This window comes from Dipteris shenzhenensis, chromosome 1, assembly GCF_047967505.1.
Source record: "Dipteris shenzhenensis isolate YYH24624 ecotype China chromosome 1, Dip_SZ_1.0, whole genome shotgun sequence".
In the NCBI taxonomy this organism is placed as follows: Eukaryota; Viridiplantae; Streptophyta; class Polypodiopsida; order Gleicheniales; family Dipteridaceae; genus Dipteris; species Dipteris shenzhenensis.
In genome coordinates this window covers 12,423,390-12,439,389 of record NC_141596.1, presented here as the reverse complement: position 1 = coordinate 12,439,389, position 16,000 = coordinate 12,423,390, and the positions used below count along the sequence as shown (strand labels likewise).

At 43.3% G+C, this 16,000-nt stretch overlaps 1 protein-coding gene across 1 annotated transcript; it reads left to right on the top strand.

Moving 5' to 3' along the window:
• Positions 1 to 11,510: 11,510 nt before the first annotated feature.
• On the top strand, positions 11,511 to 14,781 carry LOC147905394 (pentatricopeptide repeat-containing protein At5g27110-like). Its single transcript, XM_087371799.1, has one exon. It carries the CDS (start codon positions 11,536 to 11,538, stop codon positions 14,623 to 14,625), a length of 3,090 nt encoding a protein of 1,029 aa, XP_087227925.1. The 5' UTR covers positions 11,511 to 11,535; the 3' UTR covers positions 14,626 to 14,781.
• The last annotated feature ends 1,219 nt before the right edge of the window (positions 14,782 to 16,000 follow it).

Here is a 16,000-nt window from a genome sequence, read left to right as displayed (position 1 = left end):
GCTGAAGGAATGGATAGATAGCATCATCAAAGCTCCTTATCGTTGAATGGGTTGAGTTGACCCTTAGGCCCAACTTTGTGTCGTGTTCACACCAACACAGTCTGGTTATTGGCTCTCAAGGAATCCTCCAGCTCGCCGCCTCCAATTGGTGATGTTGGTGATTCTGAGGGTGACAAGCGCTTGGGCGACGATGGTCTGTCGACACTGTTCCCTTCCAATGCCCACCGAAATCCTTCGACATCACAGAACATAGAGAACATCCCTATTGCAAGTTGAGCATCCAACTCCAAAACGAATGGAATTCTTCCACATCAAAAAATGTCCCTATTGCAATTCAGGCGTTTGGGTAGTGTGAACCTAGCCTTAACCTTAGGAGCTATCTTTTGCCGACCACGGTTCATTCCACTTGCAAAACCACCACCATCCCCTTGGAATGTACTACTATTTGAGATCAAATGAGGCAACATTGGTCAGGTTGTCCTTCGTACTGTGCCATGCACCTCTGCCATATTGCACAATGGCCTTTCACCATCCCATTACTCCTTCTATGGCCACCATTGGAAGCCCCTATCCATGGACATGCATCAATCTCCTCAAGCTAGTCAATGTATAAACCAAATAACGTAGGAGAAATTGGGCAACGTTGTTTGACCCCAATGTCAATGGAAAGGGCTTTGAACACTCTCAGTTGGCACTTCACCACAAAAGGCAAACGAGGAGCTAAAACAAACCATCCATATGTAGAACAACTAAAGCAGCTTCAGGTTGTTGTTGAAGCCTTTGCTTTTGCTTTCTTTTGTTGCTGTTGTGTTGTGATTATTATAGTCCTAAGCCTTGCATTGCCTACTTTGCATGTTATTGTGGCTATTCACTTGCATCATGAGTTGCGACAACTTCAAAGCTTGCTTTGTGCGAGCTTGCATATGTGTTTTGGGTCACTTTGCATTTGTAGTTTGCTTGTAGTGTTTTAGCTCCTTGCTTTAGTAGCTATGGTTTTGTTGTGCATTGTTTTGTAGGCATCCCATCACATAGTGTGCCTCTGTCTTGATTGCACTAAAGACATTTGTTGTGTATTGGTCACGCACTAGTTTGTAGTGTTTCCTTGAGCTTGCTAGTCATTGATATCTACTTTGTTGCCTGTCGGTCATGTGTGGTCTGGTTTGGTTGGTGTTGATGTAGGCATTGTAGGCACCATAGAAGTCGTGTATTTGTTGAAGTACAGTCGGTGTTGTCTTTCATTGATGCTGCCTACTTGTTGTTATTATACTTGGGTGATGTCGTCTATTCTACTTGCTTTGTACTTGAGGTTGTAGCCTTTTCTGGCTTGCTACTGTGCTTTATTTGAGTGGTTGAAGCTTTGTCTATATGTTGTAATAAAGTCTTTTGTTGCATCTATTGTTGAAGTCGCATGTAGAAAAAATCCCTCCAACTCCAAGGCTGAGAAGAAGAAAGAAATGAAGACACTGCGAGAGGTTTTAGGAGGTCTATGGGAGGTTCCTTACCCCAAGTATCCTTATAGAATAACTCCAAATCTCTCTCTCTCTCTCTCTCTCTCTCTCTCTCAAAGCCTTACAAAACACTCATGAACCTTACACAAGCTCAAAAATCTTCAATAAGAATGAACATCACTCAAAGGAGGATAGCTCAAGCTCCATATCGTGAAATAGAGAACTTTTAGGGGAAGAAACTCTACAAGATGAACTCTTTAGTGGCTTATTGCCTTGATGGAAGCAAGGACTTGTGCCTTGTGAAGCAAGGGCTTGTGCCTTAACAAAGCCTATTAGGGGAATTTTGGAGTCAAAAAGGGTCTCACAAGGGGGTGATTAAGAAAGGGATTAATTCTTTAATTTCTAGGACAAAACGTTATGGTAAAAGGTGATTTTGATTTCTCTTAATGAGGGTTGACATATTTTTGACATTGTCATACAATTCGCATGTGACACCTATTCTAGAACATTGATCGGGATTCCTAATCTAATGGTTCGCATGCCACCCCTAACGTTGATCATAACTTGATCCAAGGGTGAATGTGGCTATGAGTCTCGATCGTCGATCCCCAATCCGATCCAAGGGGACGTGTAGTGCCTTTTGTGGATCCTTGGATCTACTCCCCATCAAAGGGTGCGCATATGCGCCTCTTGTCAACCATAGATGCATGCTTCAATCCAAGGGTTGTCCTACAAGTGGATCCGTGCCTCTACTAAACCAAGGTCATGGGAGTTGTGCCTGCAAGTGGTAGAGAAGGGCGCACGCACGCCATGTGGTGAGAGATAAGGGATGCCCCACGGTGTTGTTAATTACAACCATTAGATCTACTAGAGATCTAATGGTCTAAACCAATGGCTACCAAGCAAGTGGGATCATTGAATGTCATGCACACCATACAATCATAGCCGTTGGATCTTATGGGATCAATGGTTGTGGTGGCCTTGATGCTCAAAAACAATCCAAGGCTACAATTCTTTCATGAAATTTCACATTTCCATTTACGATGGTTCTAGGGGGGGAAATTTTGATAGAAGGAGAGAATCCTTCATTCTTTAAATGCGTGAACCTCCTCATTGGTCTAGAGCCTAAATAAGGATTAATTCTTAAGGGCCTAATGCAAAGAGCCCTTTTTTACGCCATGGTCCATATCTCCCCTAATTGCAATGGTTTGCACTCTCTCACAAAGGATGGAGCACCTGAGGCTTTCACCATGCTGAAGGATTGGGGAAGAGAGAGTGGAGTATAACAAGCAATCACAAATTGTACACTATGTTGTATTGAATATAATGATGAATATATACATCTTTACCCCTTAGCGTTATGGCTAGGGATAGACCTCTTTAGAATAGTGTTAGTTACACTACTCTTAACAATCTTGTGTTTGTGTTTGGTCTCATGCTTACAATTCTACTTTAGTTATAGTGCATCTTTCTCATTTGCGAGTTTGCTCAATCTCCTTATCTTTTAAGAGCCTAAAGGGCTATCATGGGGGAGCTAGTGAGCTCCATTAAACTCTCCTACTTTAAACAAGGAAAGAGTAGTTCTAGATGTCTTATAAAAGCAAACGTGAGAGGTCTTGGCTCTTGAATGCATAGCTAAGATACTTATGAGTCTCTCAAAACAATGGTAGATGTGATCATCCCTAGCACTATTGAGTACAATGGGTTATGAGAATACTTTGGGTTGAGTTGAAAAGAGAGCGTTAACTAGGAAAAAAGTACAGCATGTAGTGAAGTGAATGACACTTGGGAAGTGTCCCTTGCTTGTGTTCTACTATAGGGAGAAAAGACTAACTGAGTGTTGGAGATGAAATCAAGGAAAGCGGCTCATAGAAGTTAGTTCGGAGAGTGTTGAGTCATAGCTTGTAGGGAGAGAAACCAGTAAGAGTAAGGGTTGAGATCATTGTTAAAAAAAAATTCAATGGCCAATATATCATGTCTTAATTTTTTCACATTGTAGCCCATTGCTAGGTCTTCTCTTTTTGTGGTGGTATAATACACCTTGCATCATTTTGTCGCCTAGTTGTGCAAAGTATACTAGGTAAGAGTTCACAGACATAAGCGAACTTTGAAAATAAGAATAAGAGGTATTTATAAGGAGACATTAAGTCCCTGTACCACTTGGTCCATGTAGGAGATTCATGCAAAAGGACAATTCGATTTATTGGTCTAAGGCTCCTTTTAAATTTCCTTAGAGACTGACTTATTTAAAAAAAATGTTTAAAAAAATATAAAAGGGTTGCATTTGATGGCAACAAAAATAATAAAGAAGAAAATTTGAGAAATTAGGGTATGTGCATGAGTGTAGTGACTTCATAGCAAAAGTATGTACATAAAGTAAGCTTAATAATCCCTTCCTCCCTCCAAAGCTATACCTAGGTGTGATGAGTACCAAGATAATGTCTCAAGTAATTGAATTTGTCAAGGGAAAGTGGCTTTATGAAGATATCTGTAACTTGTTCTAGTATTTAAACATGAACAAGATCTATATCACGACTAAGTACTTTTTCTTTGATGAAATGATAATGCACCCCAATACACTTCATTTTGGCATGAAAAATGGGATTCTTTGTTAGTTGTGTGCTATCGATGCTATGAAAATATTGTAATATATCTTCTCCTGAAAGAATTTCAATCTCTAAAGAAGTCTTTTGAACCAAACTACTTCACATATGTAGCATATGTGAATATTACCTGATTAAAAGACACCCTTTTTCTATATAGGTTTGTGACTTTTTTTAAAAATATTTTTAATGACACCCTCTATAAATATATTTTTGTTTGAATGAAACCAGAAGGTAATTCTTTTCACACAAATTCACCACTTAATCAATTGGAGAAGAAGAACACAATCACACTATGAGAGAGACAGCAAGCTGGGTACAATCTCCCCCGCTTAGATGAGTGGCTCACCCTTCCTCATCTAGAGTATTTATGATATTCCATAAAAGCACCAAGGAGCCAAAATTATCCCTCTCATCCAAAAATGAGGGATTTGCTTTACATAGCCATCTTAGGTCCCAAAATGAATTATGTCCTCAACAAAATATATTGCTCAAACTTGCAATAATAAAACAAATACAAAATTGGCCCATGGCCATATATAATGCGATGTGCGACACCTCGATCGGTACCCTCGCACTAACTCCAATCCTCACTATGAGTTCCATCACCTGTGCTCAAGTCGCCAATTACATTAGTTATTAACAATCGATTGAATGAATCACCGAATCAACTGATCCCAACATAACCGCATTGTATGTCCGTTTGCATTCCACAACAAAGATAGCTAAGTGTGATTTAGGATGATGGATAGATCATTGCATTTAGTGTATTTGTTTTTTAAGGTAGAGATAGGTTTGCTATTTTTTTTCATATGAACGAGGAGCTATATAAGAATTTGGTGAATCTTTCTAAAAAACTATCTTATGTGCTCACATGTAATGTAGTTTTGGTAAATTTTCTTCCAATTTTAACCATCAAGTCATTTTGGGTGAAAAAAATATTTGCTCTAAAATAGCCCATGACTTTGTTTAAATCATGTTGTATTGATTTCCTACTTTAGCTCACTACCATTAATAGATATTTCTGTTTGTGTATTTGATACATTTATATTTTTTGTGAAGCATGACCTCCGTGTATGACTATGGCATGTAGGTAGGGTGTAGTTGGCTAGACTTGTTATGAGCTGTAGAGAAGTCCTCTCCCTCCTCCTCTTCTCTAGATGTCGTATTTTAAATTTAAAGGGTAGGAAACATGGAGAGCAATCTCATGAATAGAAGTCCAATAGCCATCTTGCAGAATGTAACTCTAGAAAAAGCACTCTCTTGCATATACATACATTCGAGATGAATTCGAGACAAAGTTGGATATGAAATTCATCAAATGTGTCTTCACCAACTATATTGAAGAATCAAAGACATACTACCTCTTTGATCCAACCAAGAGAAAAAGTATTATTTTTAGAGAAAACTTATCTTTTTGATCCAGTAATGAGAAAATTTATTATTTCTAAAGATGTTATTATTGATGAGACAACATCTCTGGCTGCTGCCAAATTTCTGCAATAACTTGCTGAATCTCCTCATCCTGTAGTAGGTCCTCTAGAATGTGGACCCCCTTTTGGGAAAGGCCACGGCGGGCTGCTGTAGGTATAATACTACTGGAGAGTGGTCTCCATGCTTGGCATACACATTCAAGATCTGGACTCTCCTGTCCTGACTCACATCCAAACTACCTGCCCTGAGATAAGTTCACATTGATCATAGACCTTTGGGGCCACCACCTAGGAGACTGAGATGCTTGTCCTACGGCTGGAGACCACACCTCCGGGCCTCTCCTCGGAATAAGGTGGTGGTGCTGTCTAATGTATGATGCTGAGAACATGTGCTCCTGTATCAAAAGGAAGTCCATTACTCGCCTTCTTACCACTACCCTCTGCAACTCTTGCTAAAGGATCAAGCAGTGCGGCTGACTATGAGCACGCTCAATGAGTGGGTACCCATTCTAGAAAAACTACCTTTTGTGACTTTGAAGGGGGTTTGGAGGGCGAGGAGTCTGTGTTTGTACGTCGACGTATTAGGGTGGACACCGGCCCTATGCCAATCTTCTGTGCCCACTGCAACATGGACAAGATGTCCACTCTGAACAACTCAGCACACTTCTGGAGTGGCCATTACTGTGCCTGATCAATCCTTACCTCAGGCGACAATTTGATAATCCTTACTATCAATCCATAAATCGGCTTCTCCCACGTGAAGCTCAACTGAAAATTCACTTCAACACCATGGGTGTGCCAAAGTTCGTCCCTGTGGACCCATCCATTCATTGATCATGCGTGAGATATGATCCCCCATCATAGCATCAAATACCAGTGTAGTGCACTTACTCCAACCTTGTGGAGACGAACTAGAATCGCCAAACTAGATGCCTGGGAGCCCACTATGCTGATCGAACCCCCTTTTCGATGCTGTAAGATCATAAGTGTCACCTCTAGTATGGTAGAGGGTAAGAGTAAGGGATCTCTACATAATTCCAGGGTCCCAATCTCCAAAAGTCCTCTTCCCTCGAAAGAGGGCGCCCAAGCTGGATTTTGAGAGCTGTTGACTAGGAGGATGAGCCCCTTCCCTCTGTATCCCACCTCGAATGGGGGGGCTAAGAGGGGGGGGAGACAGGATGTTGAGACGAGGAAGAGGAAGGGGATGCAATCGTGCCCTTGCCTACTGGCAAGGGAGATGAGGCAGGTCCGAAGGGGGGGGAGAGGGGGGCAGGCTGAAGGAGCTGCTACAGAGGGGGAGGGGGTGGTAGAGGGAGGAGGGAGGGGGCCGGGTGGTGAGGATGACCATAGTAGGAGGAGCGAGGGGGGAAAGAGGGGGTGGGGGAACCTCAGGAGGAGGGGGTGGAAGTCAAGAGGGAGAGGGGTCAGGGGGGGAGGGGGTGGGAACTTGGTGGGGACTCTAGCACCATACCAAATGCTCTACCAATGGAGGGGATGATGGCTCTATATTCCTTTGGGAGCCCCATCAAGCGAAGTGTCACCTAGAATATTGGAGAACATGGTGTGTTATGTCCATGTCCTCTACTATAAAGCCATGGTACCAAGGAAAAAGGTACACCAGATGCAGGCCAAAGAGGATGGGGCTCTTCTCCACAAGTCTCAAGGGGGTAACGAGAGAGCTCAGTTGGATGAGGAAGATACCTCCTCCGTAGATTGTGACCTCTTGGATGTAGTTGCCTTCTAGTGCCAAGCTCACTGAATCACTTTGAAGGACACTTTTACTTGTTAGGCAGGTAGCATTGTGCCATGAAATGAAATACTTCCTTCTCCTTGAGTCATGTGTCCTTCTTTTTCCCTATTCTATGAATTCTACATTTGCACAGAATCGCAAAAAATGCATCACCTCCATGAACTATCAAACCATCTACATCACCCCCCCTTTCTCTCTCTCTCTCTCTCTCTCTCTCTCTCTCTCTCTCTCTCTCTCTCTCGTCCAGTGCGTCATTTGCCATCCCTTGAGGCTTCTCTCTTTTTTCCATTCGTCATCCCTTGAGGCTTGATCTCTCTTTTTCCATGAGGAAGACAAGACTTAAGCTCACGTGCTTTCTGTCCACTCCTGCCCCTTTCCTCTCTCTCCTCAGGATGTCCTCCCTACGATCCTGCCCGAGGAAATAGCAAGGAGGGCCAAGCTTGCGATCACGAACCTCAAAAAAAGGCGAGTTGCTCAAAGCAATGTGGAACCAGCCCCTCAAGAGAGGAACCAACCCCCTTCAGGAAAGGAGCAAGGAGGATCGAGCCTGCAATCAGGGAGCTCAAAAAGGCGACCTCCTCAAAGCAATGTGGGACCGGCCGCAAAAAATGAAAATACAAGCATAAGTAGAGTCGTAAAATTACACATCACTATAAAAGTGACTTCTCCATATCCCATGAACCATTTGAGCTGGTGGGTCAGCATGAGCTCCTCAGATATCCAAATATTGTGCCCTTCAACTTATGTGTTTATCTTAGGATCTTAACTCTTGTTGCCCTCCTTTTGAAGTACACATGCTTGAGTGCCAGTTTGACAGCTATTGCTTATATCATTCTCGTCCCATTCAACTTGCGATATTTCCTTCTTAAGGGATATGATTATATCGTCTATGTCTTTCTCGTCATCATCATAGATATGCATGGCCCACTAATCTTCCACTAGTAATGGCCCTCAATCCTATACATAACGTACTGGTTATCCTAGGCAACTTTTTCTTGAGCTCACCAAACTCAAATAGTTCTACTTATAACAACAAGAACATACCACCTTACCTTGTAGGACACCAAGAATGGCCAAACCACACCAACCACCTTACTTAAAATGGTTAGAATATAGGCCAACAAATGCAACACTAGGAATGGTTACTAATCATAGAAACATCCAATGATACCAAAAATCCCAAAATAAGATAAATAACTATAAACACCATAAGATAACCTCAAAATACCAAACAAACAACATCTCATAGACATAAGATGCAAAAGACTAAAAGTCGTGGGGATGATGAAAGTTCATCATTGAAAAACCATACGTTCTGACTATCAATATTAAGGGAATCTAACACAAGAGAAATAAAGATTAAGTTATAAGACACAATTAGCATGTTAACTCATCGCAAACCATTCATTTAAACATATGAAATAGAAAACAATTCAAAACAAGTTAGAGTTTGAACACTCCAATGAATCACACTATGTTCCAATAATAACACCAATAGTTACAATGAAGAATAGCTTCCAACTCCATAGGGAAACTAGTTTACAACTCAATAGGATGTTAGATATCCTCAATGCCCCACCCTCCTGGTAGCCTTCAATGGTCCAAGGTGCTCAAGTGGTAAGGTCCCCATATGAGGAGAAGCCATGTGTGAGCCCAGGACACTTGATGGATCTTGACTTGCATGTCAGATGAGGTCTATCAATGAAACCATTGATGGTAGAAAGGTGATTGTGTGGGAGCCCCTCATTCTTGCTGGGGCCTAGGGGCCAGCGGCCCCCCTAGTGGGGGTTTGGGGGCGAGAGCCCCCGAGGCGATGGTATAGGGAATGTTCCTTGAAGATTCCATGGACGACTAGTCGGTGGAACCGACTAGGTTGACTAGTCGGTTCCACTGACTATGTTGATCCGACTACACCCTCATAGCTATAAAGAGGCGACCTCCCCAGTCCATTGTACCAGATCAGATCTTCCAGCAGAGATCTTCCAGCTAGTAGCTCTTCACCTAGTATTTGTCTAGATTGCCATCTAAGCTCCACTGTGGGAGAGCACGGGTGGATGGAGCCATCATCTGCACTACATCAGTATTGAAGGAAAATTTTGTTCCTCTCCAGTTTGCTGTGTACTCTCTATTCTTTGTTCAGTTTCTGTTCCGCTGCGCCGTGTAATTTAACATAGGGTTCCTAGCTTATAGACTCAACATGCTAAAACCTACTTAGTCAGAATGGGAAGATTAGTTTAGAATGGTCGAAACATTCTAATCAAGTTGAACTAGATGCATTGGGTTGGCAATATCAGCATCTCCCACATTGTTGGGATCAAAGACATCATCATTTTTGATAGCTAGTGCACCAATGATAGGAACATCATGAGTACTGGGAGCATTACGAAGGAAATTGTGCTCCAATAGATTGGCTATAGATTTCAATTGAGACAACCGTATGAGAAAATCACAAGCATGAGACACGACCATGGCCGTCATCATTTTTTAGCTAAGGTGCCATCTACAAGTTTGCATACTTGCACTTGAGATTAGAATTATGCATTTGGAGGTCCACAAGTTGAGCCTTTAGGGTTGGAAAATCTGAATCTTTTTCACGAACTCTTTATCAATGTACTCCATTCCTTCTCATGACCCTTGCTCTAATCATCTAGCTTACCCACTTGCAACTTCATCTGGTTGGACCGCCTTTCCTCCTTGATGTCCACTTGGTGTTCAAGACTTAAGAGAGCAAATATCAAACGTCAATTCTTTCACCTCCTAATGATGCTTAGCCTAGTCATCTTTGGGAGCCAACCTCATGGCCTTAAATCATTAGTGGTCCTGGTCCAAACTCTATTGCAATGCTAAGGAGTTCTTCTTCAACAAGTAAAACAGCACATCCTCCATAGATGAACCAACCATAACGTTAGACATCTAAGTGAACACCTTGGTTACATTTAGGCTCCCTAGAGGCACAAACTACCTGCCTCTTACCACAAGGCTTAGCTTTTGCAAGCTCGGGCTCAAGTATATCAATACATCAAAGGAAGGCCTCAAGTAGACCAACTAGATCAATGCATCCTTGAGGGCTACCCAGACGTTTTGAAATGACCCCTTTCCCTATGTGGCTAAGTGGCTTGCACTCTTAGAGCACTCAACAATAATTATAGATACCTGATTGATTCTTGCAAGTTGCATCAAAATGGGGTTCAGTATCCTAGTAGCGACTCAAGAGGGTAATCAGCTTATAGCTTGACTCCAGGATTAACTACATCTTCTTTATATACTCTTCCCATGGATTCAAGTCTATGTGCCAGACAAGTCAATAAGGGTATCTACATCCAACACCAAAACTATCTGACACCAAAGGGTTACCATACCCCTTCAACTAGGCCTCTAAAAACTAAGCTTGAGCCAAATTCTCCAAGATCTGATCCTTTACATTCTCCATCACTTGGACCTACTCCTGAGCCAAGGCCTCCATTCTTTGTCGAGAAATTGCTAACTCCACTATGAACTCTACCCGCCTAATGGCAAATCTATGCTATGGACTCCTCCCATTATGCTTTAAGGTCCATAACTCCTTGTTCCAATCATACCACAAGCTTGTGGGATGCAACCTCCTTTTCAAAGAAATGAGCCAACTTTGGACGCATTGTCAAGCCTTTGGCAAATGCCCTGTAGCATCATCAAGTTGCATCCTATCATGTAGCATTGTCATGCATAATATCTTTTTCGCATCATCATGCATCATTATGTTGCATCACCCCAAACACTACCAGATCCACTAATCCGTCGTCGACACGTGTCACCCTCCGCCTCCCCCAACCGTTGACGGTTAGAATTCGGCATCAATTTCCGATGTCCAGTCGAAAAGTAGGCCATTGGCTACCGACCTACAGTTGCTCGCCGGGTGGCAGAGTTTCCTCTCGAGAATCGGCTCCCGACGCCGATTCCCTCCTCCTTCGCTTCCTTCCCTCCTCCCGCTCACCTCCTTCCTCCCTCCTCCCCTCCTCCTTCCTCCTTCCCACTCCTCTCTTTCTCCTTGGATTGTAGAGGCCTTCACAGGTCCTACGTCTATGGGCCCCCATCGCAGCCCCCCACAAATTAATCAACAAGTGAGTTTTTCGCCCTTTTCGCCATGGGTGTTTTTGTTTTTGTTTAAACTTTGAGGGAAAGCTCTTGGGAATGTCATTTCCTCTTGGGAAAGGACCTCCTTGGGAAAGAGACTCAATCTTGGGCGTCGGACAATAGGAATTGCTTTCCCGGAATTTGGGCGCTAGTGTAGATGGCTGTTCCTTGATGACCCAGTGGTGATATTGATGCTGGATCATAAACCCATCTTGCTCTACACGGCCTTTCGAAGATCCCCTTCGATACTTCAATTTCGCAAAGTTGAAAGGGAATGGAGCCCAGGAGCCCTTCGAAATGGCGTTTTAGATGAGCTTGATTCGCCTGGCTGTGAGGTGGATGCTTGCGCCTATGCGTCTCTTTTGCGCTCATCTGGGAAGGCGAAGGCTCTTTCAAAGGGCAAGCATATCCATGATCACATTATCAAACGTGGACTTGAGCAAGAAACATTTTTGGGTAATCTCCTTATAGAGATGTATGGGAACTGTGGAGTTCTGGAGGAGGCATGTGCGGTGTTCGTAAGGTTGCATTCGAGGGACCATTTTACTTGGAATTTTATCATTAAAGCTCACGCAAGGCATAGCCAGGCGAAAGAGGCTTTCAGGCTTTTCGAACGTATGCGGTTGGAAGGGGTCATTCAGGACAGGTTTATTCTCATAAGTGTTCTGTCGGCATGTGCTTACCCTGCGAACCTTGCAAGCGGTAAGCGGCTGCATGCAAGCATTGCGAGCACTCATTTGGAGTCGGATGTTGTAGTTTGTACTGCCCTTGTCAACATGTGTGCCAAATGTGGCAATCTAGAGGGCGCCTGGATAATTTTCAATCAAATGCCGTATCAGGATGCACCTGCTTGGAATGCGATGATTGCAGCATTTGTCCAATCAGGGCAAGGCAAGAAGTCTCTTCAACTCTTCACCCAAATGCAGCTCCAAGTGGTTCTTCCAGAGAAAGCCACTTTTCTCAGCATTCTTTCTGCTTGCGTTAGTGAAGAAACCTTATCTGAAGGAAAGTTGATGCATGCTCGAATTATGGTTAGTGAATTCCATGCAGACCTTGCAGTGGGAACAGCCTTGGTGAACATGTATGGCAAGTGTCACAGCTTAGAAAATGCATGGGGGACATTTGAAAAAATGTTAAAGCATGATGTGGCCTCGTGGAATGCTATGATTACAGTATATGCCCAGCATGGCCAGAGCAAGCAAGCTTTGCAGCTTTTTGAAGAGATGCGACGGCAAGGTGTGATTCCAGATAAGATCACCTTTCTTAGCATTCTTGATGCATGTGCTAGCCAGGCATTGCTAGCTGATGAAGAGTGGATACAATTTCACATTAAGGGAACTGGAATAGATTCTGATGCAGATGTTGGGACTGCTCTTGTCAACATGTACAGCAAATGTGGCAGCCTGGAGTGTGCATGGAACATGTTCAATACAATGCCCACACGGAATTCTGCATCATGGAATGCTATGATTGCAGCATTTGTTCAAAAGGGATGTTTGGGCAAAGCCCTTCAGCTCTTTGAAAAAATGCATCAGAATAGCATAATGCATGACAAGTTCACCTTTGTCATTATTCTAGATGCATGTGCCTGCCAGGCGGCCTTAGGTGAGGGGAAGTGGCTGCACGAATGCATGATGGGCAGTGATTTTGAGTCGGATATTGTGGTAAGGACTAGCCTTGTCAACATGTACGGCAAGTGTAGCAGGCTGAATGAGGCACAACAAATATTTCACAAAACATATGAAAGGAATGTGGTTTTGTGGAATGTTATGATTGCAGTATATGTTGAAATTGGCCATTCCAAGGGGGCCCTTCAATCTGTTGAACAAATGCATATGGAAGGGGTGGTGCCAAATAAAGCCACGTTTGTCTGTATTCTTGATGCATGTGCCAGCCAGGTAATGTCAATTTCCTGTGGTGAATGCAACCAGATTCATAGTCGCATTGTGGGAAGTGAATATGAGACAGATTTAGTTTTGGGAACTGCCCTCGTAAACATGTATGGCAAGTTTGGCAGGATGAAAGATGCACAGAGGATGTTTGATGAGTTGCCTGATAGGGACACAGTCTCTTGGACGACTATGATTTCAGGATACGTCCAGCACGGGCAGGGCCATGCTGCCTTAAAAGTGTTCCACCGTATGCAGCAGGAAGGAGTAATTCCTGATGAAGTCACGTTTGTCAGCATTCTTCCTGCATTTTCTAGCCAGGAAGCCCTAGGTGAAGGGAAGCATATACATGCCTGCATCATGGCTAGGGGAATTGAGCCGGATGTGGTTGTTGGGACTGCTCTTGTCAGCATGTATAGCAAATGTGGAAGTCTGGGAGCTGCGTCAAGGGTATTTGACAAGATGCTCGAAAGAAACCTCTTTTCATGGAATGCTTTGATCACAGGATACAATCAGAATGGTAATGGCAAGGAGGCCCTCCAATTGTTTGATCAAATGCAACAGGAAGGGGTGCTGCCAGACAATATCACAATCGTGAGCATCCTCGACGCATGTTCCAGCCAGACAGCTCTAGCCAAGGGCTATTACATGCATGCTATCATTTTTTGCAGTGGACTTGAGTCTGATAATATAGTCTATACTGCCCTTGTAAACATGTATGCCAAATGTGGCAACCTAGAAGATGCACATAGGATCTTTAACAGAATACCTATGCGGAACATGGTCTCATGGACTGCCATTATTGCAGCATATGCCCAACACGGTCATGGCAAGGTTGCCCTACGGCTCTTTGACCAAATGCAACAGGAAGGTGTAATGCCAAATAAGGTCACGTTCGTCAGCATTCTTTCTGCATGTAGCCACTCTGGTTTGGTGAATGAGGGCAAATACCTTTTCCATTCTATGACTGGGAAGAATGGCATCCTGCCTGACTTGGATCATTATAACTGCATGATTGACCTCTTCGCACGGGCAGGAAGGTTGGATGAGGCAGAAGACTTGATAGCCAACATGCCATATGAACCTACTGCTTTGTCATGGATGACCGTGCTTGGTGCCTGCAGAAACCAAATTGATGTGGAGCGAGGAGAATGTGCTGCAAACCAAATTTTTAAGTTGGATTCAGAGAATGCAGAACCATATGTGACACTATCAAATATCTATGCTGCTGCTGGCAGGAGAGACACAGCAGCACTGGTGCTAAAGAGAATGCGATACAAGGATTGCAAGCCGCAGGTGCATTGCAGCCTTACGGATGGCCGTGCATATAATTCTGGGGATTATTTAGTGCACTCTCAGGGGCAGCTTGGAAATGCTACAGTTGTTGGTTAGGCAGAAATGAATTAACTTTTTGCACAAAGGTTATTGTTATTTTACAATTTCTGATATTGGAGGCTGCTACATTGACTTGAGAACAGAACGGGACATTGCTCATCCTAGTCGAGAACACGTTCTGTGTTCAGAATATTGAATGCATCCTGCTGAATGCTCATGGGTGAGAAGAGGCATCCTTTTTTATCTGTACACAACAGATCTGTTGCTTTGCGACAAGAAAATCCAGACTTAAGACTGGCAGCATGACAGATTTTGTGGCTCTGATGTCTGTGCTGTTCTGAAGGAGTGCATAAAACATGCCTTGCACAACTGCATAGGATGAAAATCCAGAAAGAGTCGAATTTTGGAAAATGTAAAGTCATACCTTGGATACCAGTGCTTATGATTTGGATCACAAAACCAAGTACAGCCAGTCAAGCTCAAGCTCTGGGGCCATCTGTATGATTCTTTTCCCCTCGTCGTCAGAATTTATCCTGTTTCCTACCCGCCAGATTAAAATCTGACCTGGTTTCCCCTGTTGCTGACTTATATAAACTACAGGCCTCAGATGAAAGGTAAAGTGGCTCCAAAGGAGCCACACTTGTTGAGGAGGATGGAAAGCTTGTATCCAATATTGACCATGTAACACAAGACAAAGTCTCTTACGAGAGAGGAAAATGCTCATCAAGCGAGCTCCATCAAGAATTTGAGGCGCTCTGTCCTCATAGCAGCACACAAGCCAAAAATTTGACATAAGCTCCCTTTTGCCTCCATATCTGCAATCCATGGCATTGCAGCAAGGCAATTTGTTGACATGAGCCTAAGACTGGTGACAGGCCAATCCATGACACTCAAAACATTATATCGTGGCAAAGGCTAATTTTCCACTGCCGTAGTCTTGAGAGTTGATTTTTTTTCTGGATTAAGGCAAAAGCAATGATTGTTGCCCTTGAAGATGAAATTTCTGAAGGGAGAAATGAACGAGATCGATCTGAGTATGGAGGGAATTCGAGCCAAGTGTTCAGTGGGATTCCATGTCCAACTCTTGTATGGGCGAACTACGCGCACAGATTGTATACTATCTACTGCACTCTTATATAGGTGGACAACGTACTCAGATTGAATGCCATAAGGTGGGCTAAAGGATTTCTCTGATTTGGAACATGCAATGGATAATAAGGGCTGCAAAGAGATTGCAGAAGGGATTTGGGGTGTTCCACGGTTTAATGAAGGATAGGTGGGAGTGGGCTTTGCAAAAGGGCAAAAAGAAGCTCCAGGGTGTAGCAAGAGCTTCAGCCTTCCTTAGCAAGAAGGAAATTCGTCCTAAAGCATTTCTTGTATCCATCAGTGATTTAATTTCTGTCCTGTTCTTCTCCATCCAAGGTAGGATTAT

Bases quoted from the DNA above. Each gene is read 5' to 3' on its own strand.
- LOC147905394 (XM_087371799.1), top strand. From the start codon at position 11,536: ATGCTGGATCATAAACCCATCTTGCTCTACACGGCCTTTCGAAGATCC.